Consider the following 27,453-nt stretch of genomic DNA (forward strand, 5'->3'; position numbering starts at 1 on the left):
ATTCACTTATACATCGAATTTCTTTTCAAATTTAGATTCGAGGCTAGTAATGGTGTCAGGAGAAACTCCTCGGAAAGTTGGCAAGGGAGTTACAGGTACAGGAGTAGGAGGACTCAAGATCAGAGACATAATGAGAGGAGAAGGAGAAGGATTAGGAGCAGGTGCTTCAATAGAAGCAGCAGAAGCTAAACTAGTCTTACCTTAATCACCTTCCCCGAGTGAGAAACAAAAACTTTCCACTGTTGTTCACTCCAATCCTTGCATTCATCACAAGTTGATTCTCTCGAGCCTTCATAACCCCACCCCTACACTTAATGCACTTAGTGTGCGAATCATAAATTGATTTAACTAGCCTAGTTTTGCACCCTCCGGCGCAAAACCTAACTACTGAAGGACTAGAGTCCGACATGACGGTAAAGCCACAAAATTGCAGAAAAGAAATTAAGCTACAATTCCACAAACACTAAGTTGAATACTTCACCAATATTGGAGAGATAAACTTCCCAACAAATGAAGAAAAGTCTGCACCGACCACCAATGTTCACCAGAAGCCGGCAGAGAACGAATTGATGTTACCTAGGCAGTTGTACCTGTAGCTCCCTCGAGTGGAGGGAGATGACGTCACCTACATCAGCGATGGCGGCACCACCACGGAAGTTTTGAATCTATTGTCTGCCATTCGTAGGGAACCTACAGCTGTATAATTGTTCGGTAAGACACTGCAATAAAAACAAAATTTTCCTAAAGTCTCACTTCATAAAACATACAGTTTCATTACTTTACTCTTAATATTACTTTTGAACACATTAATAGTAGAGAAAATGTTAAAAGGAGGAATTTTTGGGTGGGATGGAACAAATGATCCCGATTCCCTTTATTTCTTATTGGGAAATTTGTTTAATATTCCGAACAAATCGCATTTTTACCAGCCTTCTGGAATGGATTAAATTTGAAGTACAAGGTACTACTGCAATGTGGTCCATCCATTTGCCATTCACCAATAGATGGGGCTCCTTACTGTTATTTAAAAGTTTCTGGTACTCACCTCAGGACACAACTGCTTTCAGTGTTAGCAGTAGTTAAAACAAAAAGCAATCACACCAATCTCATATCTTTAGTTAGCTGCAAAGCTAACTTAACTTGGGTGAGACAGTGATTCTGTCATGATAGCATCACCTTCATCAATTTAACCTTCCTGCTTCAGTGACCTTCCCTTTTATGTTGGGGCCATCTGTGAGAGTTGAGATGTTTAGCTTGTTGATTGGTTAAACAATTATTTATGCCTAAATTTCTAAGTAGGTTTTTGGCTAATGCTAAGGTAGTGGTCTGGAATTCGAATGGATATACTGAATAAACATTTTGTGAAAAATTATTTTTTATACAGACCTTATTTGTACAATGGTGAAAGGCTAAAGAATGGAAGTGTATCACCATATCCTACATGGTAGGTTAACGTAGAACATAAAAGCCTTTATCCTTGATCTCAAGGCTGTAATGACGAGGTTTTCACCTCAATAAACTGAATACATAATGATTCTTCTCATTAAACTTTCTCTCCTTTTATTCCCATGTTTGACCACTTCTGCTCTTCAACATTCTTGGTTTTGTGTGCTGACAATTTTTGCTTCATTCTCCTGAATATCCCTGCCGCCGACTGACTAAAGAGGTTTTTCTTGTAAAAATAAAATAAGACATGGTGTTCTCATCCTAAACAAAAAATTAATTTCTGCTCTGTTGTAATGCATTTCTCAACAACTTCTGCAAATCTACCTTTATTCCTCTTTTCTCTCCTGATGAACTTGTAACTGCTGTCCTTTTCTCACTTATTCCAATGTGCCTGATTCTCTTAATCTACCTCTCTAAAATTCTGTGCCCTTCCCAATATTCTTTGAGCAAAAGCTCTATAGGGCTTTTATCTTTGAAGAGTGGCATGACATCTGGCCTGGATCTTGATGTAGCTCAATTCCTCAATAAGTATGAAAGATAACTGCCATCCTTTTAAATCACATTATTAAATCCTACACTTAAACTTCCTCTTGGTAATGATTATACTTATTATATATTCAAGGTAATAAGCTTGTAATTCTAATTTCTTATGTAGGTTTGAACCTAAAATATCTTTTAGACATTACAAAAGTTTGCAACTTCAACGAAAGAGATTCTTAGAGAACTTAAGTTCCAACTTGCCACTTTCTTTCCCCCATCACTTTAGAGCAATAATACCTAAAAAATATTTTATATTCTGTTGCAGCAAAAACCACTGAAAGGACTATAACAAAATAAGTAACCTAAATATACTCAAATCTGAAAGTTTACAAGAGGAACACAATTACTCCAGAACTCAAGAACAATGACTGATGATATGGGTAAGGACAATAAGCCCATTTTCCCACCACTGGGCAGCTGTAGCCCACTAATTCACAAATACATAGTTATCTTTCCTGTATATTCAAAATTCTTTTAGTCACGAAGTATATACTAATTGCAGTGGTTTGTATTTTGTAATAAGCAATTCAGATGTATGAAAAGCACAAAATAAAACAGTATACAGTACACCTAAATTACAAGAGGTAGGAAGGAGGTGATGCAGACAACAAACTGGCATCATCATGCACACATGTCACCACAGATGCCAAAAGATTCTCCATCAACAGATATTTGAGAATCAAAGGTGGAAGGGGTATTGAACATGACAGTGTAAGGGCCCTGATTAATGGCCTGACATCCCTGTTGTGCATTTCCCGAAGGTGTTTATATATGAAGGAACGGCATTGCCTCTTCAGGGGTGATGGGGACTTCAGCTCTTCTCTTATCCACTCTAAAATGTGAATATTGTGTGACCAACCAGATAATAGGTTACTGGATGCCAGCCATTCATAGTTCTTCAGTTTAACACCAGCTTCTACCAATAACCTGTAAACATATTTTCTGTAAATATTTCACAAATATATTTTCAAAGATAAAATATCTACCTAGTAAAGTTCTCTTATTTTGTAAAATAGTTTTCAGTGGACCCCGTATTCATGGGGGATGCGTTACAGACCCACCCGCAAATAGCCGGAATCCACGGATACTTAAAACCCCAATAATAAAAATGCTAAGAACTGCCTATTTTGTTAGTTCAAACTCAAGAAAAATCCACTGAAAATGCTTATACGTACCTGATTATTTAATAGTTTTATCGCAAAACGTGCATTTAATCATGAAACTGATATGAAAATACAGTACAGGCAGCCCCAGTTACCGACTGGGGTTCCGTTCCTGGGGGCTTGACGATTATAAAAAAACCATCGCTAACCGAAATTCCAAAGTCTATGGGCAACACAATCCACTTTACGGTGCTCTAGACTGGTTAACGATGCCTTAGACAGCGTCACAGCCAAATATTTTGCCATAATACGTAATAACTCTTTAATGAAGATGTGGAATTTCATTAGCCTAATCGTTTACTATAGCCTGCATGGTAGTTCTACAAATTTACTTACAGGTAAATCTTTACAATGAGAGAGAGAGAGAAAAAAAGTTCACCTTTTTCAGAATACTAACATTTCTTCCATCCCTATATTTATCATATCTTCTAGTTAAATAAGTTAAAAAAGCAAAAGAGAATGATAAAAGTATCATTAGTACCATTATAAATTTAGGACTAACGCTACAGCCATAAACAACTGAATGAAAAGAGCTGTTTTGCTATAACAACCAAACCTAACCTGATAACAACAATGTTTGCTTGCATTTCAGCCATCATTAAATAGTAAATAACTACCATAGTTTTGTTACAAATGTCATTAAGTAAGTAGAATAAGACATATATTTTTACATCAGGTACTCTTCATTTAACGACATACTTGTGTTATGAGAACTTGGAGTTACGACAACAATATGGAGAGAAAAAACCATAAAATGAAAATAAAAACTTTGCCAATGGTGGCCAAGAGAAAGCCTATTCAGTGCCAAATAATCTAGCCTAGCCTAGTTCGTTGTGAGGCCATACAGATGGCACCAACTTTGTTTAAAACTTCAAGACTGCAAAAATCATGCCATATCTCCTTTGTTATAGTGAGAATAATTCTTAGTAATGAAAAGAAAAAGTGTGATGTCAAATATGTTTTTTATATCAACACGAAAATAAATATATTTTTTTAAATATTCCACTTGAGAAGTCTCTACCAAGTCATACCTTCTAATCAAAACTATGAGACATTTGGCATGCACGAATTCCTTACTCTTAGTAAACTTGAAAGACTTGCAAGTCATACAGTTTGATCATCTTTTTATACAACTGTATTTACATACATATTCGATGTCACCCATGAGATCAGATGATATAGAGGTAGGAAGTGCAAGCGTAAATCTTTATCAATGCTAGAAAATGCTTATCCTCATACCGAATAGTTTAGTGATCACTTTCCTCAATAATTGGCGTTGTGCTTTGCTTACGTTTTGACGGCGACATTCAAATGCCCCGTGATTGCCGAAATTCCTTCATTATTTTTTTCATCAACCTACCCTCTAAAAGAAAAATAAATAACAAAAGAAACTAATAGCGATGATTATGAAATACAGTAGTAACTCGAGATACGAAATTAATCCATTCCGAGGAGGCCTTCGTATCATGAAGTTTTCGTATCTTGGACCACATTCTACATGTAAAATGGCTAATCCGTTCCAAGCCATCCAAAAACACCCCTGTAAATTATATTTCCAGGCCTAAAACACATGTTCTAGGGTTACGACGCCGATCCGACGGAAGAAATATGACTCCAAAAAGGCAAAATACTGTACATACTTGAGTAATATTCAACTGCATGTAATGTTCAACCCCATTTTTACTGCATATATTAGGACTTTAGCATATGTCCCTTAGCAATAAGCCTAGCCTATGTTAGCAGTTGCTACTGTAGCCTAGTCTATGATTCTGACATCTAAACCTAAGAAGCTAAAAGCTTAGAATATGCCAATAAAATGTATAAATAATCAGTATGTACTCATTTCAAATAATTATTAATTAATCATTAACTATAATACACAAACAAACAAACAAAAAACCTTCCAATCGATTGTTTACATTCAGCTCTTACCCGTCTTACGAGTATCGAACGAACGCCAAGCAATCATTTTTTCTAGCACACAGTAAGCCATAAATTTTCATTAGTATCTCTCTTCAACTAATGAAACTACCAAACATTATAATAACCATTCATTTCTATTCTTTGTTCTATCTTTACCTAATGGAGATACCGAGTTACTGACAGCTATAATGAAACATACGTACAGTGTTCCCCCCGTATTCGCGGGGGATGCGTACCAGACCCCCCCGTGAATAGTTAGAATCCGCGAATGTTTGGAACCCCTATAAAAGCGCTAAAAACAGCCTATTTCATTAGTTAAAACTTAAGAAAAACCACTAAAAATTTTCATACTTGGTTTTTTTAATAGTTTTATCACAAAAAGTGCATTTTATGATGAAATTGATCACAAAAACCAGGAATTTGTGGATATTTCTCATAGAAAAATACCACGAATGCGCGAATTTTCCGCGAATAATGCAGGGAAACGTTCCCGAGAGAAATCCGCGAATGTGTGAGTCCGTGAATCCGGAGAACGCGAATACGGGGGGTCCACCGTATACGTAACGTAATAATAAAACAGAAGAAGAATTCTAAAAAATACGTATTTGTTGGCAGTCTGATTTATTTTATATTTTATGATATCTAATTCACAATTTTTTTTATTAAATGTATTGCATGTACTCATTTCAAATAATTATTAGGTAACCATTAACTATAATAAACAAGCAAAAAAAAAGCTTCCAAACTTCTGTTTACATCCAGCACTTACGAGTATCGAACGATTGTCAAGCAATCACTTTGCACAGTAAGCCATAAATTTTCATTATCTCTCTTCAACTACTGAAACTACCGAGCAGTACTAACCATATTTCTATTCTTTATTCTATTCTTTACCTCATGTTTTTTTTTTATTAAATGTATTGCATGAATAAGTTTTTCAATTTACAGCATCCTTTTACCAATAGAATACTTAATGCACAAGGGGTAGATGCTGACCAATAGGAGAGCAGGACCTTATGGGGTGACTAGCATCAGAAACCAATGGGAGAGCGGGAGGATGGTGGCGAGTTTACTCAGTTGGCGGCGTGGGAGTTTTAAAATTGTTCTCGGTGGTCTGGGCAAATATCGGGACTTTACAGCAACAACCTTTCGTATCTTGAAAACTTTTCGTATGTAGAGCTGTAAAATTTTTCATATTTGCTTTTGTATCTCGAGTTTTTCATAAGTTGAGCCTTTCGTATGTTGAGGTACAACTGTACAGTGGTACCTCGACATACGAAATTAATCCGTTCCGAGGCGGCCTTCGTAACCTGAGTTTTTGTATCTTGAACCGTATTTTACATGTAAATTGCCTAATTCGTTCCAAGCCCTACAAAAACACCACAGTCAATTTTATAATAAAGCTAAAATTCCACCAAATAAAACAATGAAAATACACCAAATTTGGAACCATTCAGGTACCTTAATTTAGTACGTACTACTAATATGTATCTGTAAATAAAGTGTATTAGTGTACATGGTATACAAGAAATACTGTACGTACATACATACATATGTAGTAAAATGTGGAACCTTACCTTTCGAGTGAGGCTATCTCCGAAAGTGGCGACAGAGGAGGAGGACAAACAGCAGAAAACTTGTTACGTAGTACGTACACTTAACTTTACGAAACAAATTAAAAATATATCAGGAAACACAGACTAAACTTTACGAAACACATTAACAAAACCGTAACACTTATCTTTACAAAAAATTTAAAATTTTCTTTTTTTTTTTTTTTTTTTTGATTTTTACATTTTTTTTTTTTATATTATACGATTTCCCCCTCCCCCCCCAAAAAATTTCAATTTCTTCACCACTTTCAACTTTATGTTTTTTCGTAGTATCAATTGGATCTTCCTTTTTGCTTACTCCTACTAAAGGCCTCTTTAAAAAATGACAATCCAAGGAAGATTGCTTCTGCCTACTTTTCACAATATTCCTGAAACGACTCAGGCAAATGTCATCGAACTGTGCAAGCATACGACCTGTGTAAAATTTTTTGGGGTGTCTCTTTTCTACAAATGATTGCACCTTATGAAAAGCAACTAGAGCATCCTTAATTTCTGCCATTGTCATAGGGTCCTCCTCCTCCTCCTCGCCACTGCTAGAGAACTCTTCTTGAACGACGTTATGTTGCATGGCCTCCAACTCCTTCAGGTCATCCGTAGTAAGCTCCTCTTGGTGCTCCTCGAGAAGGTCATTGATGTCGTCCTCGCCGACGACCAGCCCCATGGACTTGCTGAGTGTAACAATCTCGTCAAGATCTGGTTGTGAAGCAGTTTCAGGATCGTCAACTGTTTCTTAATCTGCACTAGCTTCGCCCATGTCGAATCCCTCGAAGTCTTGGGCGGATACGGCATCAGGCCAGAGTTTCCTCCACAGAGAATTCAAGGTTCGCCTCAAAACCTCCTGCCAAGCTTGATCGATGAGTCGGATGCATATGACAACATCGAAATGCTCCTTCCAAAATTCACGCAAGGTGAGGTTTGTGGTATCGGTGATGTCAAAACATCTCTTGAAAAGATGTTTCGTATACAGCTTCTTGAAGTTCGATATCACTTGCTGGTCCATGGGCTGGAGGAGAGGGGTGGTGTTAGGCAGAAGATAAAGAACCTTGATAAAAGAATACTCCGCTAGGATATCTTCCTCGAGGCCAGGAGGGTGAGCAGGGGCATTGTCCAACAACAGCAGACATTTCAGAGGGAGGCGCTTCTCTTCCAAGAATTTCTTCACTGTCAGGCCAAAACACAGATTTACCCACTTGGTGAACAAAAGTCTCGTTATCCAGGCTTTTGCATTAGCCCTCCACATCACTGGAAGCTTCTCCTTTAGCACTTTGTGGGCCTTGAAAGCTCGAGGAGTCTCCGAATGATACACAAGTCGGGGCTTCACCTTGCAATTCCCACTGGCGTTCGAACAAAGTGTGAGGGTAAGCCTGTCTTTCATAGGCTTATGCCCGGGTAGCTTCTTCTCTTCCTCCGTGAACGTCTTAATAAAGGCTTCGGCCGCTTTCATGTCCGAGCTGGCCGCCTCCCAATGCCACACCACCGAATGGATGCCAGTCCGTTTACGGAATTTTTCTAACCACCCATGAGAAGCCTTGAAGTCTGGGGTTGGTGTCGATGTCCCTTCTCCTCCGTCGTCTTCGGCCTGGGCAATCAAATTGCCGAAAATAGCGCTGGCCTTGTGGGAGATTGCCGTCTCGGTTATCGTATCGCCAGCGACTTCTTTGTCTTTTATCCAGACAAGAAGCAGCCTCCCTCTTGCTAGACAAAATAGTCACGCCCTTGGATGGTATAGCTGCTTTGATGGCTTCCTTCTGCTTAGGGAGGGTGCCTATCGTCGATGGATTTCGGCCATATTCCTTGGCGATCACACTCAACTGCATGCCAGCTTCATACTTTTTAATTATCTCCATCTTTGTCTCCAAAGAAAGCATCCTCTTCTTTCCGTGAACTTCAACTTTCTTGGGACCCATGACTATATATATACTGTACGTAATTAAGTTATGTAGTATACATATGTACTTAAAGTTCTCACACAACACGATAATGTGGTACTACAATGAAATCAATAACGAATTTATGTTAATAAACGAAATTGTATAGAACGAACGAATTCCGCGTGCTTACGATGACGATGCTGCTACCGAGTGGCTGAAGAAGCACGCCGCTACGTAGATGCACAATGGGAGAGATGCTGACCAACAGGAGAGCAGGATCTTATGGTGGTGACTAGCATCAGGAACCAATGGGAGAGCGGGAGGATGGTGGCGAGTCTACTCAGTTGGCGGCGCGGGAGTTTTAAAATTGTTATCGGTGGTCCGGGCGAATCTCGGGACTTTACAGCAACAACCTTTCGTATCCTGAACTATTTTCGTATGTAGAGCCAAAAAACTCTTCGTATTTGCTTTCGTAACTCAAATTTTTCGTAAGTTGAGCCTTTCGTATGTCGAGGTACCACTGTATTAAATTTAGAATATGAAAGTTACTGCTAAATAATGTGCAGATTCTGAAAAGAGTTTAGCACTATATTGACTTACTAGTAGGCTAACTTGGAAATGTAAGCTAAACGTGTTGAATAAAGTTCACTATTTTAAAGAAAATTATACATTATGAAGTTAAAATATATGAGTAATAAAATTATATATATAGTACTAAAATTGCTACTGAATTACAACTACTATCCGACTTACAACCTGCTCGACATACGACCACTCGTACTTACAACCTTACTTCAGACACTTGACCATTGAGTTACTTGGCACTGCGCCATCTCATGAGAACTCTCATCACTCAGGCATGAGAACTCTCATCACTCAGGCAGCATCAGTTTGAGTTACCCTGCCCTATCTGCAGCATCATTTGGTATTAACTGTACTGTAGACTGAATTGCAAACCAATTTACGTAAGAATCGACTTCTGACATGCATGCAAGAACCTAACCCCATTGTAACTCAATGTCTGATTGTATGTAATATATACTATTACATAAATGATTAAAATGTATTAGTAAAAGTACATTATGGTAAAAAGATTGAAATAATGATTGTACATTACATTACAGTACTAAGTAGGCACTTATATAGCAAAGGTTTGATAGTATACCCTACCCAGTATGTTGGCCACTTTCTAAGGTTCGACTTACATCCATTCTGACTTACAACCAGTGGGTCGGAACCAAACTTGGTTGTAAGTAGGATAGTACTTGTATTTATCAATGGCTTATCTTCAACATAAATGTTTACATTTTACTTAAAATAACTTTCACAACATTTAAGAATTTAGGATGTTTTGGCCACAAATGTTTTTGAGCCACGTTTTGGCCTAAAATTTATCTGATATCGACAGCCAAATTATCCTGCAGACCCATTGGAACATTCAACGGACCACAATTTAAGAATTACTGCTTTAAACATATAAGCCAGATTTTACCCTATTTACCTGAAGAAATCAAAGTCTTCATACTTCATTGCATAATAAAGTGGCGAACGTCCTCTATAGTCTTCATGGATTAATGGCATCCCTGCAGCTACCAGCTCAAGTGCCATTTCTCGACGGCCCTGAGAGAGGAAGTACATAAAAATTTTTTGTGAAATGTTTTCATTTTTTGTGAAATGTTTTCATTATGGAACAACCTTTCAGTTTGCCTAACATGACAACAAATTAGGCTTTACTCAAGACTATTGTAGTACTCAAGTAAACTTGACTACAGTATTCCTAATTGTGGATATTACATTGATCACTCTCCACTACGATCACTCTACTATCTACACCATATATTATTATTATTATTGGAAGGATGTAGACTAGACCCTCTCTTAATCATGTCTTGTTACAAAAAGATGACTGCATCATGCAAATTAATCTTATATTGAGTCTCCTCAATTTTTATTGACTCGCTTTTCTTGCACACTAAGTGTTGATCAACAACTATCCACTATTCATATTTTGGCAAAGAGAAATATAAACAGCACATTTATACAGTTCCACCCCCCACCCCCTTCAAATTGGGACCACATTGACGTGGTGAGGGGGCTCTTGAACCTCAGGAATTTGTTCCCGGGTTTGAATCAAAGAATCCCATATATCACTACATATTTCTTTGGATTAATTTTTTTGGAATTTTCCACTGATAAACAGGAAAAGATATCATAGTGGTAACTGTGGCAGGACCATCAACTATCCAATAATGTTTAGACCTGAGAGATATCAGAGTGATAGCCCAAGGGCAGAATTATTCTTTAGTGATAAGCCACAGATTCCAGGGGGGTCTGGTTCTGAAGATAGGACTCTCGGCATTCTATCTGGTTTGCCCAATGATATGATTATAGTGAGGATGATTGTTTTCTAGTAATATGACAATTTGTCCAAAATTGCATTTTTCCTAACTATACAAACCTGAGGTCCTTTTACACATAGTCCCACCTCATGCCACTCTGCATTTTTTGCTTGGGCCTAAAGCAAAAGTGATTATTCACCTCCCAGTCGTGCGGCGTGCGCACTGTCGGACAAGCAGTTAACTACCGAACCCCTTGTTCGAAAGCTTACGACCTATCCAGCTGCCACTAGTAACCTTCCTATTGTAAAAGGACCTCAGGTTTGTATAGTTAGGAAAAATGCAATTTTGGACAAATTGTCATTTGTTCCGACACGGCATACAAACCTTTCGGTCCTTTTAAAATAGGAAGACTCACTTCTTGGTGGGAGGAATCTGAGTCTTTTGTGAACAGACTGGTGTTCGCCCAACCTTGGAATGCCTCCTTGGTCGTAAGAGCAAGGGAGGGATCCAAGCCTCTGTCTGATTGATCGGGGTGTGCACCGCAGGATCAATGGTCAGACCTCTGGACCAAGTACTAAGAGAGAGGCAAGCATATCTCTTCGTACCAGCAAGCAAGAACTTGTTCCTGTTTGCAAGAGGCAACATGAAGTTATGGGTTTGTCTCTTGTTGGCTTCCACTTCCCCCCCCCCTTGTTGGGGGAAGTGGTGGATATTTGCTCATATCCCTAGTGAAAGGGATAGGATGGGGCTCTGTCATATAGCTCACCTGCATCTCGTCCTTATCCAGCAAGGTGATGACCGTATCCCTCTACCCACAGGAAGAGGGGGAGAAAAAGATAGGAAGAGAAGCCAGTCACTCTCTCATTCACTTATCTATTCTTACAGTCACACCAGGACTCAATGCTGTTCAGCCTGCGAGGGTCTGGGTAAGCTACACAACGTGTTGAGCAGCCACCAAGGAAAAAGTATCCAAGGACTTGTGGGCAATATCCCGAAGGTAGAAGGAGGTGAAGGTAGCCTGGTTGGCCCAGACCCCTGCCTTCAGGACCTGCGCCACGGAGAAGTTCTTGCAGAACGCAAGGGAAGGACCAATGCTCCTGACTTCATGGGCTCTCGGACGGAGCGTATGGATGTCGTCACTACCATCAGCCTCATACGCTCTCCTGATCACCCCACGCAGCCAGAAAGAAAGCGTGTTCTTGGATACTTCTTTCTTGGTTACCCCGGTGCTAACGAAGAGGCGTCAGCACTCAGGCCAGAGGTGTCGAGTTCTCTTCAGATAGCGCCGTAGCGCCCTCACAGGACAAAGCAGCACCTCATCCACATCATTATTGGTGAAGTCCATTAGGGAGGGGATTGTGAACGACTCGAACCTGTCGTCAGGGATCGACAGTTTCTGAGTCTTCGCAACAAAGTTCAGGACAAAATCGAGCGTCACAGATCCCCATCCCCTGGAATGTTTCACATCGAAGGAAAGACCATGAAGTTCCCCTACTCTCTTTGCCAATGCCAGGGCCAGCAAGAAGAGGGTCTTGAGGGTCAGATCCCTGTCTGACGACTCTTGGAGTGGCTTGAAGGGTCTTCGAGTCAAACTCCTAAGGACGACATCCTACTCAGGGGACCTGAGTTCCCTGGGTGGGCAAGACCTTTCAAAGCTCCTCATGAGCAAGGAGATCTCGAACGAGTTCGAGATGTCCAATCCCCTCAGTTTCAGGACTAGTGCCAGGGCGGCTCTATATCCTTTGACTGTGGGGACTGAGAGGAGCTTCTCTCGGTGAAGAAACATGGGGAAATCTGCTACCTGCTGAAGAGTGGCTCTGAGAGGAAATAGACCCCGTCTACGACACCAACCACAGAAGACAGCCCACTTCCCCTGGTACACAGCCGTGAAGTTGTAGAGACTGGACTGCTCGGTGGTACCATTCTACGTGTGGCTGGGCGAGAAGGTTGTGCCAATGGGGAATCTCTCTTGGTGCTTCTGCAAGCAGAGCCAACAGGTCCGAATACTTGGGAGCCACCAGGATCATCCTGAGATTTGGGGTGGCCAGCACTCAGCTGATCACCTTGCGAATCAGGCTGAACGGGGGAAAGGCGTAAACGAAGAGGTTGTCCCACGGGTGTTGAAGAGCGTCCTCTGCAGCTGCCCATGGGTCGGGCACGGCTGAAAAGAAAACTTGAAGTTTCCTGTTGTGCCGGGTGGCGAACAGATCCACGACTGGACGCCCCCACAGGTCGAAGAGCCTTTCCGCCACGTCCTAGTGTAATGACCATTCGGTTCCTATCACCTGATCCCGACAGCTGAGCTTGTCTGCTACTACATTCCTCTTGCCTGGAATGTAGCGGGCTGACAGCTCTATCGAGTGAGCCGCGGCCCACTCATGCACCTGCCGTGTCAACTGATACAACGGGAGAGACACTAGGCCCCCGTTTGTTGACGTAAGCCACTACCGTGGTGTTGTCGCACATCAACACCACTGAGTGTCCCACCAAGCGGTCCTGGAACTCTTGGAGAGCGAGAAACGCTGCCTTGAGCTCCAGGACATTGATGTGAAGGTGCTTGTTGCGATCGTCCCACACTCCTGAAGTCAGCAACTCCTCCAGGTGTGCGCCCCATCCCTTGTTCGATGCGTTTGAGAACAGCAGCATCTCCGGGGGGGGAGTGCGTAGGGACACTCCTCTTGAGAGGTTCCTGTCGTTCAGCCACCAGGCTAGGTCCTGCCTTACCTCCTCCGCGAGGGACACGGGGAAGTATGGTGGGTCCGTCGCCTGTGACCAACTCTCCTTTAGTCTCCACTGAAGAGACCGCAGGTGAAGACGCCCGTGAGGGACTAACTTCTCGAGCGACGACAGGTGGCCGATCACGACTTGCCATTGCTGAGCTGCCTGTTCCTGCCGAGACAGGAACTGGTCGGCTGGCTTCCTGAATCTGCTGATCCTCGAGTCTGCGTGGAAGACTCGCCCTGCTACCGTGTCGATCAGCATACCCAGGTACTTCATCCTCTGCTTGGGTTCGAGATCGGACTTTTCGAAGTTCACCACGATCCCCAGATCGCGGCAGAACTCCAGTGGTTGATCCCTGTCCTGCAGAAACTGCGAGCGGGAGCTCGCCAGGACTAGCCAATCGTCAAGATACCTCAAAAGACGTATCCCGTGTGAATGGGCCCAAGCAGACACCAGAGTGAACACTCGCGTGAACACCTGTGGGGCGGTTGAGAGACCGAAGCAAAGTGCCCTGAATTGGTACACCATCCCATCGAGGATGAAGCGGAGGTACTTCCTGGAGGATTGATGGACGGGTATTTGAAAATACGTGTCCTTCAGATCCACTGAAAGCATGAAATCGTTCTCCCTGATGAAGTTGAGCACGGAACATGCCGTCTCCGTCGCGTACCGAGTCTGGTGAACAAATCGGTTCAGGGGAGAGAGATCTATCAACGGCGCCAGCCCCCCGTAGCCTTTTCCACTAGGAAAAGACAACTGTAGAAGCCCGGTGACTGATCCGTGACGATCTCTACAGCTCGTTTGCTCAGCATGGTCTCGATCTCCTGTCGTAGTGCCACGTCCTTCGATTATCCTGGAACGTAAGTCTGCAGATGGAATGGGTTGGAGGTGAGGGGTGGCCGAGATTCGAAGGGTAATAGATATCCCTCCCGAAGGACATCTACTATCCAGGTCTCGGCGCCGTAGCGCTGCCAAGTTGCCCAATGGCTCGCCAGGCACCTCCCCCCCACTTCCAGCAGCAGGTGAGGGGGAACGCTGTCCCTAGCGTTTCCCCCCTTTCCTCGACTTCTTCCCTGCCCCCCCTCGTGAGAAAGACGGCTGGGAGGAGGGCTGGTTACGGCCCCCCTTGGCAGAAGTCAAAGAAGACAGAGTCTTTCCTCGGGGCTTCGACGAGGCAATCGTCTTAGCAGCCGAGGAGGGCTTGGCCGCAGTTCGAGGCTGCCCAGAAGCCTTCGAAACTGCCTGGTGAACAAGACAGTCACTGTCGTCAGTGCGCCGTCTGTCCACCGCAGCGTCCACCATCTCTCCAGGGAAGAGAGAGGAGGAACTCCGTACTGGTCCGTTGCGTAGGCCCAACGCCGCCTCATGCCCAGCCGCCCTGGATACTCGGGTAAGGACTGCGTCCCTACAGCGAAGTACCAGGTTGGCCCACAGGTTTGCCGTCTGGTGGGCGAGGAAGGAGATGGCTCTTCCTCCAGACTGACAAAGTCTCCTGAAAGCCGAGTCTTCTTCAGGGGAGATTCCCCCGGAGTTGGCTGCGACCTTAGACACTGTGAGGGACCACAGGTCTAACCAGGAGACGGCCTGGAAAGCTGCCATAGCGGTAGATTCCAGGCCTAGTGCCTCTTGCTGCGAGAACCAGAGGTTCTCCGACAGGAGCTGCTGCAGAGACACACCCGGAGTTAGCCTGGCTAACTCTGGGTTCACCTGTTTGGGCGGCATTGGATCCTCGGAAGGCATGTAAAAACGCCGCTGTCGCACTAGAGGAGGTGGAAGTAGCTTGTTCGACCTGCCCGACCTGAGAGAGCCTTCCTGTCCGGAGAAGAGAGACTCTACCTGGTTCAGAACAGAATCGGCAAACTCAGACCGCGGCAACCCCACCGTCGGTTTGGGTTCCCTCTTCGGGCCCCAAAACGACTCGAGCCGGGACGTGGGCTCAGATGGTAGGAACGGCGATCCTTCCCCAAGGTCGTCGTGCTGACGAATCAGTGCAATAACCTCAGCAAAGTTCCTCTGGATCTCGGGAGTCACTGCATCTTGTGGAGTAGGACCGTCAAGTCCCTCGAACAAGAGCACATCCCGAGATCCTCCCCCTTCAGGAGGGGGAATGGCGACAGACCCCTCTTGGTCTCCTCCTGTCACTTGCGCGTACGACCTGGTCAATCCAAGGACCGTGCCTGGCACATACGGCGTCGTGATGGGATCGTGCGGGGCGCGCCCCTCACGATCACTCCAGAATGCCTCGCTCTTCCCGGTGTAACCCGAGGAAGTTGAAGGCATGGGAGAGGCAGACCTGACGCTCCCCCCTCGCTCACTGGCAGAACCAGCGGGCTTGGAGGGCTGCAGGCGATCACCAACCCACGGTGGTGATCGAGCTGCAGGCCTAGTCGAGCCGTCTCCCTGGGGAGAACGGCTGGACTGAGAACGGCGGCCTCGATCTCGTGTGTCAGAGGAGCTACTGCTGGTTGCTATACCCGTCCGTTCAATGTGGGAGCGGCGGTCAGGCGACCTGCAGAGACCACTGTCACGGTGAGACCGGTGCTTGTCCTCACGGCGCGTCGAACCGCGATCGGGGGGACCTCTTCTCAGCCTCAGACCGTGGCCGGTCAGAGACCGTCACATCAACCCGGGTAGCCAGCTGGTCACTACGAGAGCGAGAGCTGGCCTGGTGAGAGTCGTCTGAGCGGCTCTCACCAGCCTTCCACTCCATGCCGTGAACCTGGCGCCGAGCGAGCTATGGCGTCTGGTTCTTGGCTGCACGGTCACCGGTAGGCGACCGTACACTCAGTACCTCTCGCGAACGAGAGGCCGAGACGGAACCTGGTGTAGCGGCAGAGCCCCTAACACCAGGCGAGGAAGTACTGGTGTTAGCTGGTACCCCACTGGTCCCCGTAGTCTTCTTCCTTGCGGAAGAAGAGACGGGCCCCGCTCCCGAAGGAGCAGGAGGACCAGCAGAAGAACCCCCCGTCCCACCGGAGTGGGACGGGCCCTGAGAAGCTCCCGAGGGAGACTTCTTAGGAGGGGAGGAGGCAGCCTCCTTCTTCCTCGGCTGCGAAGCCTTGGAAGTCGAAGGGGGAGAGGCGGCAGACGACGACGATGAAGAAGACGACGAAGACGACGACGACGACACCTTCCTCCTCTTCCTCTTCTTCTTCGTCAGCTTCCTCAGGACAGACGTTAAGTCTGCCATCCAGGGCGGAGGCGGGGCTGCTGTTGCCGAAGCAACAGGGCCCGGACGCACCTGTCCGGACAGACCAACGTCTGGGGCAGCAACACCACGAGCAGGGATGACGTCAGCAGGTGTGGACCTAGCAGGAACAGCAGGAACTACAGGAATGGTCAGCACAGTCTGGGCAGGTACGGCAGGTACGTCAGTCGGCACAGGCATCACAGGAGGCGGAGCCACAGCCAGCGACATCCTGGGTACTGGCGGCAGGTCCAGGGGCGAGCTCTTAGGACAGCGAAAGTCTGGTCGCAGCGGTGGCACGTCCCCCCTCAGTACGGCAATCGGACCCTGTACAGCGGCTGTAGGCGATACTGACAACACATATAAGGTGATTACATATAATACCAGTAACCCCACCGCTCCAACCCCTTCCCCACTTAAGTGAAAAAGCTCGAGCGGCCGTTCATCGGTAAGACTACTAGAACCGCAAGCTATATGCCAGCGTCAGGCAGAGCCAAGCTAGGGAGTGGGGGGATGGGGGGGGGGGGGGTGGGGGGGAGGGGGTGGGGGGTGGTATGTATGTGGGGTGGTCGGTCATGATCTCCTGACCACCAACCCAATCAGAGAGAGACACCTACTGAAGGCTGTGTAGCCTACTACTACAGGGGTAGTAGGCCGACTGGGCCTATGGCCTGTCGTGATTGGTACAGCGCCCGATCGGTGATCACTCTCACACGGGAGGTCATGGCCTACTACTAAAGGTTATACTAAAGGAGAATAGGCCAGGACGATATACCGTATATTTCGGTGTATAAGTCGACCGGAAGATAAGTCGACCCCCCAATTCTGAGTAAATTTTTATGATTTTAACTAATATCGGGTATATTAGTGGACCTATAAAATGTGAGGCCAACCGTACGCTCAAAATAAGCAGCAGGGTAAAACGTATCATATAAAATAACCTGAATGTTATTACGGTACATATGTTGCTCTACTTACCATAAGAAATACAGGTAATATACTCGGTATATTAACAAATCTGTGTAAAATATAAAAGATGAATAGCGGCAAATATGATTAGAAATGACTAAATGAAAGATACGTTACTCGAGTGTATGTAAACAAACAAAGCGCTAACTAACGCTGCATAACAGCCTACGTATATATGTATGTACAAACTGCCACTCAAGTTAATGTTTTGATTGGGTTGTTAAAACGACGTGCCGGTATTTTATTATTATGTTGGAATACTCCTTAACCATTGGTTCTTCTATGGCATAAACGAACCTGCAGTTGATTCACCAGATTCAAACTGGGATCCTTATGATGAAACCGTGAATGATTTTGTCTGATGAATTGTTTAATTCAAGTAATGATGACTCAAGTAATTTTGAAGGATTTTAAATACATATTTACTATTAAATACAATTTTCTGTATTTTATTTAAAGTGATAAATAAAGATTTCATACCATAAATGTTTTTGAACAATACCCCGGTAAATACAAAACTGTCAGAGTGAACGCATCCTTCTCAATTACTGTACTACAAATAGCTACGCAATGTTTACACTTGCTGTGCGATTGGGGTTTCTCTAAGTTACTTTGATTTGTTTAATTTTATTTAAGGTAATGGATGTTCAAATGTATTATTATTGTCGTATTACAGTGTGAAATGTTTTTAATACTGGTATTTACATACATAGTTACCTCAACAAGGCTGTCATTGTTATTAGCCAACTGTAAAGCCTGGATTCCTGTACCGATATGCCAAAATAATAAAGATTCACTTTTTGTTACCGTTAGATAAGTCGACCCCCTAATTTTGGCATGATTTTTTGGGGCTAAAGGGTCGACTTATACGCCGAAATATACGGTACATACCAGACCACTTAATTTACAAGCAATACAATAATGAGGCATCATGGAAGAGTTGCAAGAGGAACATAAGGTGAAAGGAGAATACCCAGTATGGATCTAGCCTAACCTTCCGAGATTACTACGGAACCGGTCAGGTAGGTCAGATAACCTCCAAGGACATCATGGTGTGGATGGTGGCCCTCAACCAAACCCTCCAAATTCGAATTTTTCGACCTGGACAGGTAGGGAGGATAGGTCCAACAATATAAGAGAGAAACTCTCTATCCTTGATATCCTCCCCGCTAGCACCGTAGCACAGACGGGGGGAGAGGCATAAGGGGTATAGGGGTAGGGGCACCTGGCCTACCTTCCAAAACCTAGCTTAGGCTTGGTTGGGTAAGCCAGGGAAGGAAGCAACTCTTCCAACCTCTCAGTGATATGAAAATCATCAACGTGCATAAAATCAAGTACCTATCTGGTTTGCATTAAACAATAACGCATGCATGTCTCACATCGGGAGAGAGAGAGAGAGGACTCTCTCCTCTCCAATGATAAATACGATAGGCTACTAGTAGCCTAACAAATTTACATATACAATATGTGATAAAATTACGCACAGAGATGCACAAACACGCTCTTGAGAAGCTGGGGGGAAGCCAAAGGGTAGAATATAAATTAATCAACCTTTCTTTAAAAACCCCCGAGGATGTCATGAACGTGTTAGGCCTTCCTTCCGAACCAATCCGAACTCAGTCGGCTAAATAATTAAGTACGTGATACGAAAAAACATCACTGATGACTGTATGAAATATAAAATTAACATAAAATTAAAAATAAAAAGGAAATAACGAGTAATAACAACACACGTGTCTGATGATGCGCCCAAAATGGCGGATGAACTAGCGGTGCCCCAAAACGTTTTCTAAGGGGCCGAAGGCAACAAATGGAATGCATCGTAACGATACAAATTACGAAAACACCAATTGGAATACTCTAGTTAGATGAAAGAGGAAGTTCCACAGAGGACATCGCTGGTTCTAGATAAGGCACTAAGGGAGCTGATGAGACGCGTGTTTGCACTCACAATGCTAATTACAGGAATGAAGATGGCGGGCGGTTGGTAGTAGTAGTAGCGAGTGTGAGCGGAGGGTGAGAGGAGTAATCGTTGTAACGGCTCTCGCCTTGGGAGGGACTTTGAAAGGAATCCTCCAATTGGCAAGATGACCTGTTGGTAGTGGCTTCCACTCGCCCTAGTGCTATACCGACGCCCTTGGGGTGATCGAGCTGAAGGTAGTAACTTCAGCATACCATACTAGCTTTTTTCTCTGGGATATTTAGGATCTATTTATACTTAGAAAAGTGAGCTACAAGAACTTTTCACCGGCAGACACAGGTCGAACCCAGAAAAGCAATTTTATTGTCTATATAGAAGTGTAGGTTAATCAAAAATGGTGTGGTAAATCTGTTGACTTGTCAGCAGATCCTTTTGGAGTTTCTTCTGTCATTTTTCCCAGCAGGTGGAGTCTGGATACTTCTGTGTTTCTTTTGCAGTTTCTCTTGTCGACTTGTTTCAACCAACCCATTGGTCATCTTCTGGACAGGCGAGACAAATCTGGAGAAAGGGGTTTGTGTGGAGGCATGTACGTATATATAAAGGGCCAGCATTATGGTTGAAGCGGCACTGAATCCTCATTGGTTGCTAGGGGGATTGTTGTCCCTGAGCAAAACCACTTTCCAGACACCGATGGTCAGGTGCTGTCTTAGTGCAAGCATTTGAGTACGTGGGGGTGAAGGTAGTGTACTGGGAAGGTCGCTGCCCCACAGATGGATTCTCCTCATTGGTTCACTCACCAGGGATGCAGGCAGGCGTTGCCATTTGAGCCAACGTAGGGAGGAAGAAGGTATCATGCACTGTATATTAAAACTAGGCTTCTTCTCCGGATGTGCAGGGCCTCCAGAGGGCACAGGCGGTGATGATCAGTCGTATGGTCAATTACCTTGATGTCAGAGATAACGTAATCTTTTTCTACTTTCTCTTAAGCTAGGGGCAGTGTATATGGCATACTCTTGAGCAAGGCAGATCCTTTTGGAGGCGCGTATGATAGTCATACCGATGTAGGCACCAAGGCTTACGTGGTCTACCAATGCAAATGCCATGTCCAAGAGTGCCTTGGCACTACATCAGTAAGATTTCCATGCGCTTCTTCAAGATGACCTCATGCCATGCTCAGGAGTGTGCCAGGACTGGCCATAACTTAAGAGTAGAAAGAGGTGACAGTATCCGTACCATTAAGATAATTGACCGTACGATCAACCATTGAGGACTGTGCCTCCTAGAAGCCCTACACATTGGGAGAGAGAAACCCAGTCTAAATACCATGCAGGAGACCATCTTCCTCCCAATGTCAGCTCAAAGGGGGATGCTCACCAGCATCTCTAGTGAGTGAACCAAAACGGAGCATCAATCTACAGGCAGTAATATTCCAAGTACCATAACCTGCATCCCCCATGTACTCCAATGCTCACACACAAGACAGCACCCAACCATCAGTGTCTAGAAGGATGTTTTGCTCAGGAACGATACAGTAATCCCCTAGCGACCAATGAGAATTCAGTGCTGATTCGACCACGATGCTGGCCCCCTATATATATACCTCTACATTCACCTCATCTCCAGATTTGTCTCGCCATTCCAGAAGATGACCAATGGGCTGGCTGAAACATGTCAACAAGAGAAACTGCAAAAGTATCCAGAATCCACCTGCTGGGGGAAAATGACGGATTTACCACACCATTTTTCATTACTCTGCATTTCTAGAGAATAAAACTGCTGTATAAATGCTGTTTATAGTAGTTCTCTTTGCCACTCTATGAACAAGAGAAACGAGCCATAAAAAAATTGAAGACACTACAAATAAGATTAATTTGCATGATACAGACATCTTTTTTAACAAGATATATTTTTTTTTCTCTCTTTCACAGTCCTCTAATTTGACTGTAGTAGTAGTAGTAGTAGTAGTAGTAGTAGTAGTAGTAGTAGTATAGTAGTAGTAGTAGTAGTAGTAGTAGTAGTATTCGCCAGTTGATAACAAAAATGCACAAAGCAAATAATAGCATGGGGAAAATGGGACAATGATAACAACCTTTGGTACAATGTAGTGCATCTTGCAAGGTCCAATGTAGGCTGCACCACCTAAAGGAAGAATCTAAAACAAATTTAATTATTATGCCACTCACCCTATACCCTAAGAATTGCATGGCAATATTAAGTGGGTTTTCTGCAGCCATTGTGAAGTTTATGGGAGCCCCATTTTTCAATAATGTCCGGACAAAACTTAGCCGCTGTTCTTTAACAGCAAACCACAAGGGTGTCTGGTTAAAGAAATCGCAAAGGTCAAGGCGTGCTCCTCTTGTAACAAGCTCAATGAAAATTGGCTCATACCCAAGCCTGTGGAAAAATTAAAAAGCACAGTAATTTATGTTACCATTATCAAACAATGAGTCTGAGGTAAGGTCTCATGCGATTGTGAAGAGAATGTATTTACAATTACAAATAAAAGCAGCCTTATAATTAACCAGCACATTGCAATTGTTACAAAGGAAGAGTTCTGCAGTACTCTACACTGTCACTCAAGAGTGAAATGTCCTGGATAATGCGTGTATCTAATAATGCCACCAAAATGAAGAAAATTTTCCATTTTGAATTCTGACTAATTACTCTTTCCATCTTATTGATTACTCTTTCTTTTACATTATTTTAGCAACCCCACATTAATTCAACATTTTCAACTATTTAAAACAAAAAACTTGAAACAATTTTTACATTCCACAAATGCAGTCACCTTACTTTAGAAAGTGATGGTTAATCATGAATACCACCACCCACATGTCACAAGCTTTCATTCTTAACCAGAATTACCAAGTCAAGGGGCCAATAATGTGAATTTCTAGACAAAATTTATTATTTGGTTACTTACTCACTGTTCAAGATAGCTTTCATCTTCGCAACATTAGGTGTAGTCAGGATTCAAAATTTTTTTAAAAATTACATTTGGCTGACATGAATGGACTATCTATAATCATGTTTTCCTACCAGGTGATGTTAGAATGCTTGTTCATGTCAAAATTCTTCCTGACCACCCACTATGATTTTGGGAGCCTGAGTAGGTTTACATTGTAAAAGTAGGTAAATGTCCAAATAATTAATGTACGCAATCATAAACATTCTTATTATTTAGGATGAAACTTAACCACTATTAAAGTTAGCTGACTACCACATTGAAAGAGGATGATGGGTAGTGCAGCCAGTAAAATCATACACTCTGCCAAGCAAACTAAAGCTTTCAGTAAAATGAGGAAAAGCTTCTAAACATTCTCAACTGTTGTTTGATCCTTCCTGGTAAGCAATGCCAAACTAGATCCACAAAAGGGTGTAAGGTCCTCATTACAAAACTTGTCTGAGGATCCTTACTGAAAAAAAAAACTATTTCAGAGCATACCAGTGACTCCTGTGCCAGAATCAAAAGTACACAACAACAGTCCAAAGCTAAAGACAACAACTACCTTTACATATGAAGCTGTGCTCTAATACACCTTCATGTTCCCCAGATTCAACACCGCAATTTCATAATGTATTAATGACATAGGGTAAAGATGATTACTACTTTCATATTTGGTTCAGGAAAAAGTTATCCTCACTGCAACAACAGAAGTAAAGGCTTTACCATTCTCATACAAAATTTCAACTTCTTTTCAAATAATGATTACAAAACTGAGTTACACCTCCACTGAGCTTTATTGACAACCTTCTCTAGCAAAGTGTTTTCAAGGAAATTATAAGACATGCTTATGGCATAAATGTCATGAGGCTTTACTTTCAAAAACAGTGGAAAACCAGGATTCAACTGAGTGTGTGCTGACTTAACTGAGCAACATACAAAAAAGAACATAGCATTCCTGGACAGAGAAGTGTTAAGATTCCTCAACCACAAAAAAATTCTTAATTCCTTCTATTAAAGGTTTGAGTCTGTCCTGGTATATCCTTCCTAACTGGACATCGTAGAGCCTTCTCTTTGTTGCCTACTTATTAAGCTATTGAATTAGCCACTGTCACAAATCTGGGAAGGGCTTCTGCTTTGATATTGTTTTTAGTCCTAAAAAAGCCCACATTAAAAGAAAGAGCTTGAAGTTCACTTATACACTTAGCCATGGCAAAATATAAAAAAAAAATCTTCAATTGTAAGTTCTTAAGGGAAGTTTAGAGCCAAAGGCTCAAACTGTGGTAACATCAAATATTTAAGGACTACCTTTCATGGTGGCCAATGGGAAAATTGCCATTGGGAATATTTCCTGTGGGTAAATTGCCATTATAGGAAAGTTGCCATTGTGGGATAATTGCCATGGAGAAAACTGCCAGGTGGCAAACTGCCATTTAACCCTTAAACACCGACTGGACGTATTGTATGTCGATTAAAATTGTCTGTCGGGTGCCAAGTGGACATACAGTACGTCGACTACAAAATTTTTTTTAAATATTCGCAGAAAAATAGTTATAGGCCTAGTTTGCGAAAAATTTTAAATCATGCGCCTTGAGGGATGCTGGGAGTTCACGGATCACGCTGTTGTTTTGTTTACAAGCATTACCCAGCTGCGCATGCACGAATTTCTTTCTTCTCACACTACAAAGCATCAGCGATGCATCTCAGAAATTCTTTCGTCACTTTGTCGTAATTTTTTGCACCATTTTATATTAGCCGTTACGTAGTTTTATATATGAAAATGTGCGCAATTTTATGTAGAATACAAAAAAAAACAACCCATGGTTGTAGCTTTTATCAGTTTTGAAATATTTTCATATAAATCACAATAATAGCCAAAATTTCAACCTTCGGTCAACTTTGACTCGACCGAAATGGTCGAAAAACGCAATTGTAAGCTAAAACTCTTACATTCTAGTAATATTTAATCATTTACTTTCATTTTGCAACAAATTAAAGTCTCTAGCATAGCATTTCGATTTACGGTGAATTGTTAAAAATACTTTTTCTGGGCTTGACCTGTGTCGGCCTGTGAAATGGTTCCTTTGATACTATTTCTGAAGAATAAATATTGCTATTCATCCTAGAGAAAAAAGAAACCATATAATGCCAAGATAAATGGCTCGCTCACTTCTTATAGAAGTGTCGGTATAGTAAGGAGCGAGTGGAATCACTACCAGAGGTCCCTTGCCATTTAGCTTCTTCCTTCGACAAAACCCCGAACTACGGAGGAGCTGTGCTACAGCTCCCGGTCTACTACTACCGTGAGCGCCTCTGACGCCTGAGACGTCATTCCTTTCGATAGCCACGCGTTACACCAGACGTTAGAATTTTTTCGGTGCCGTGTTTCGCTCTATTTTGGATTATCTTTTGGATTATCTTTTATTTTCAAGATGTCTTCAGCTTCTGCTTCTAAGTTAAGTACTGTTTGGGGTTACTGATCTCATTTTATGATGATCTTCATGTTTTACACATATTCGGAGCCTTATCGGCCAGCATGCCCCTCGACCGCTTGGCGGTACGGGTTATCTCTTTCGGTCTTCCATACCGTTAGGGATTTCCCTTTTTCTCAGTACTTTAGATATGGTTACTGATACATAGTCTCTATATCTTTATGCAGTTAGTTTTTTAGTTAGGCCTCCACGGGGCACGCTCCGACCGCACGTTTCGGACCTTAGTCTAGCTACGCCTTACATTGTTAGGAGTTTTATCAGTCACGATTTGAGAGTCATATCATCTTAATTATTCTGATGTTCTCTCTTTCCTTCTCTAGTTCCTGATTACCATTAATAATATTATAGGTACTAGGTTGGCTAACATACACCATGCTTCGGTATGGCGATTAGCTTCCCTGTTATCATTTATTTTACCGTTAAGTTAGGCTTTCATACCCCAATTGTCGATTGGTGATTAGCCTGCCCGTTTTCTTGAACTAGAGGTTAAATTAGGCTAACATACCCCTTTCTTCGGATCGGCGATTAGCCTAATTTTCTGTTTGCTTAGCTTCGTGTTCCCCGTGTTAGTCTAGCTTTAAGATATCGCTTTAATTTATTTGATTGATTATTATAAGTAATCCTATTTATATCAGTGATATTGATGTTGTTCCGACGGTTCCTTCCCCCACCTCGTGTCTTTCACCTGGCTGGGAAGACCACCGGTTGATTCGCGGTGAGCCACCCGGTTACGGGGTCCCCCTCCCGTCCCCCCATTCCCCCCCTCCATACATTGCCATCCACGTCGATGGGTGATGACTCGTTTCTCACAGCTAGCGTCCGAGTCTGCATGAGAGGAGGGGGTGACTCACAGGACTGGTGGGGATCTCCCCTCCCCTACTGGTATTCTCACTCGTCACGTGCCTCAGGGGCTCGGGACCTCCTCCCCCCTTCTTCTCCGTCCTTAACTGGCCGCTCATGGGGGAGGGCTCCCCTACCCCACGTTCTTCCCTACCCTTTCCCCCTCAGTTCAGTCCGGCAGGTGTCCCTATCCGCCGCTACCGAACAGAGAGGGGGGGAGGGAAACCACTGGTTTTCCTATCCACTTAGGATAGTTCACACGAGCACTTACTGATATAATGGGTTTTTATTTTTGTTTTATTTTCTTTTGTGTTATTTAATGTTTAGAATCTTTTGCGTTACTCCGGGGGTTTTTTTATTTCCGCCTCTCGTACTATCCCTTGCTTCGTTAGAAGTTTGACATTGCTCACTCAATATTAATTAACTCCGGGCCATACGAGAACTCCGGGCCCTACGGAGTCTATTTTTAGTCATATGACAAGTGAGCTTAGGCGGAGGCAGAGACTTTCTTCCCCCCTCGTAACCTTTTCTACGTAATATTCATACGTAGATCTCTATCGTCGTCGGTTCCTACTCCCGGCACCCACGGATAGTTTGCAATATTATACCACTCCGGAGGTTGTCATTGGTACTCATGTATCCTTTGACTTACAGATGTTGTGCCAGGAGATTGGGTGCAATGCCATCCTCCAAGACCCGTGCGGCCATATAGTATGCGGTTCTCATGCAGGATGTGCAGTGAAAGTGGAGGATTTTATCGTTTGGCATCATGAAGCTTGCCAAACCTGCTACTTGCTAGTAGGAGATGCCTCACTAGTAGTAAGTTTCTTAGCACTTTCTTCATTCATTCGTCACCTGGAATACTTGTTGTTATATTATACCTTTCACCATATGAGACACATATTCATATAATCTCAACACAACAGACATTCCTCCCCCCCCCTATCCTCTCCCTAACTCTAGACCCTTTTTTACAGGGTTCTGATGAAGAAAAGAAGAAAGCTTTGTCGACTCTCAAAGCTTGGGTAGGGGGTTTTGGCCGGAATTCGAAGGGCCGCCCCTACATTCTTACCCAGGATATGGCGGACCTAGCATTCCCAGGAGCCAAGAAAGGATCAGTTGGGTGGACCCAATAGCGGCCGCCCCTTTGCTGGCCGACCTTCAAGTCATGATCTCCCTACAAGGAGGGGGATTTCCCAGAGGACGTTGCAGAAGACGTTGCAGCAATGAACCTCGACGTCGAACCCATGGCTATTGACTCCATGGGTACAGGTAAGGGTGTAGTAGGGGCAGCTTCTGTGGGTTCTCAGGGCCCTTTCCTGAATTCCCTTTCTCCATCACCTTCTACTGATCCTTCTACTTCTTCTTTCCGGGGCTTCACTGAAGAGCAGCGGTCTATCCGTCCTAAGGCTACTTCAGTGATCCTCAAGGCTAAAGATGACCGAGGAGAAACTTAAAAAGTCTCTCCCCAAGAAATCGGTCCA

The 27,453-nt window shown here is 43.5% G+C and overlaps 1 protein-coding gene across 3 annotated transcripts in view; it reads right to left on the minus strand.

Annotated features, from left to right (window-relative positions):
* Positions 1 to 675: 675 nt before the first annotated feature.
* Positions 676 to 27,453, minus strand: part of LOC135201659 (serine/threonine-protein phosphatase 6 regulatory ankyrin repeat subunit B-like) — a 129,332-nt gene continuing 102,554 nt past the window's right edge. For all 3 annotated transcript variants that reach the window (XM_064230773.1, XM_064230781.1, XM_064230790.1), the window contains 3 exons: positions 21,877 to 22,087; positions 10,058 to 10,176; positions 676 to 2,913 (listed from right to left, as the gene is read on the minus strand). In XM_064230773.1, coding sequence (XP_064086843.1) covers positions 2,562 to 2,913; positions 10,058 to 10,176; positions 21,877 to 22,087 — 682 coding nt within the window. In that variant the 3' untranslated portion in view covers positions 676 to 2,561. The remainder of the gene's footprint in view (positions 2,914 to 10,057; positions 10,177 to 21,876; positions 22,088 to 27,453) is intronic.

This window comes from Macrobrachium nipponense, chromosome 23 (genome assembly GCF_015104395.2).
Source record: "Macrobrachium nipponense isolate FS-2020 chromosome 23, ASM1510439v2, whole genome shotgun sequence".
Taxonomy (NCBI): domain Eukaryota; kingdom Metazoa; phylum Arthropoda; class Malacostraca; order Decapoda; family Palaemonidae; genus Macrobrachium; species Macrobrachium nipponense.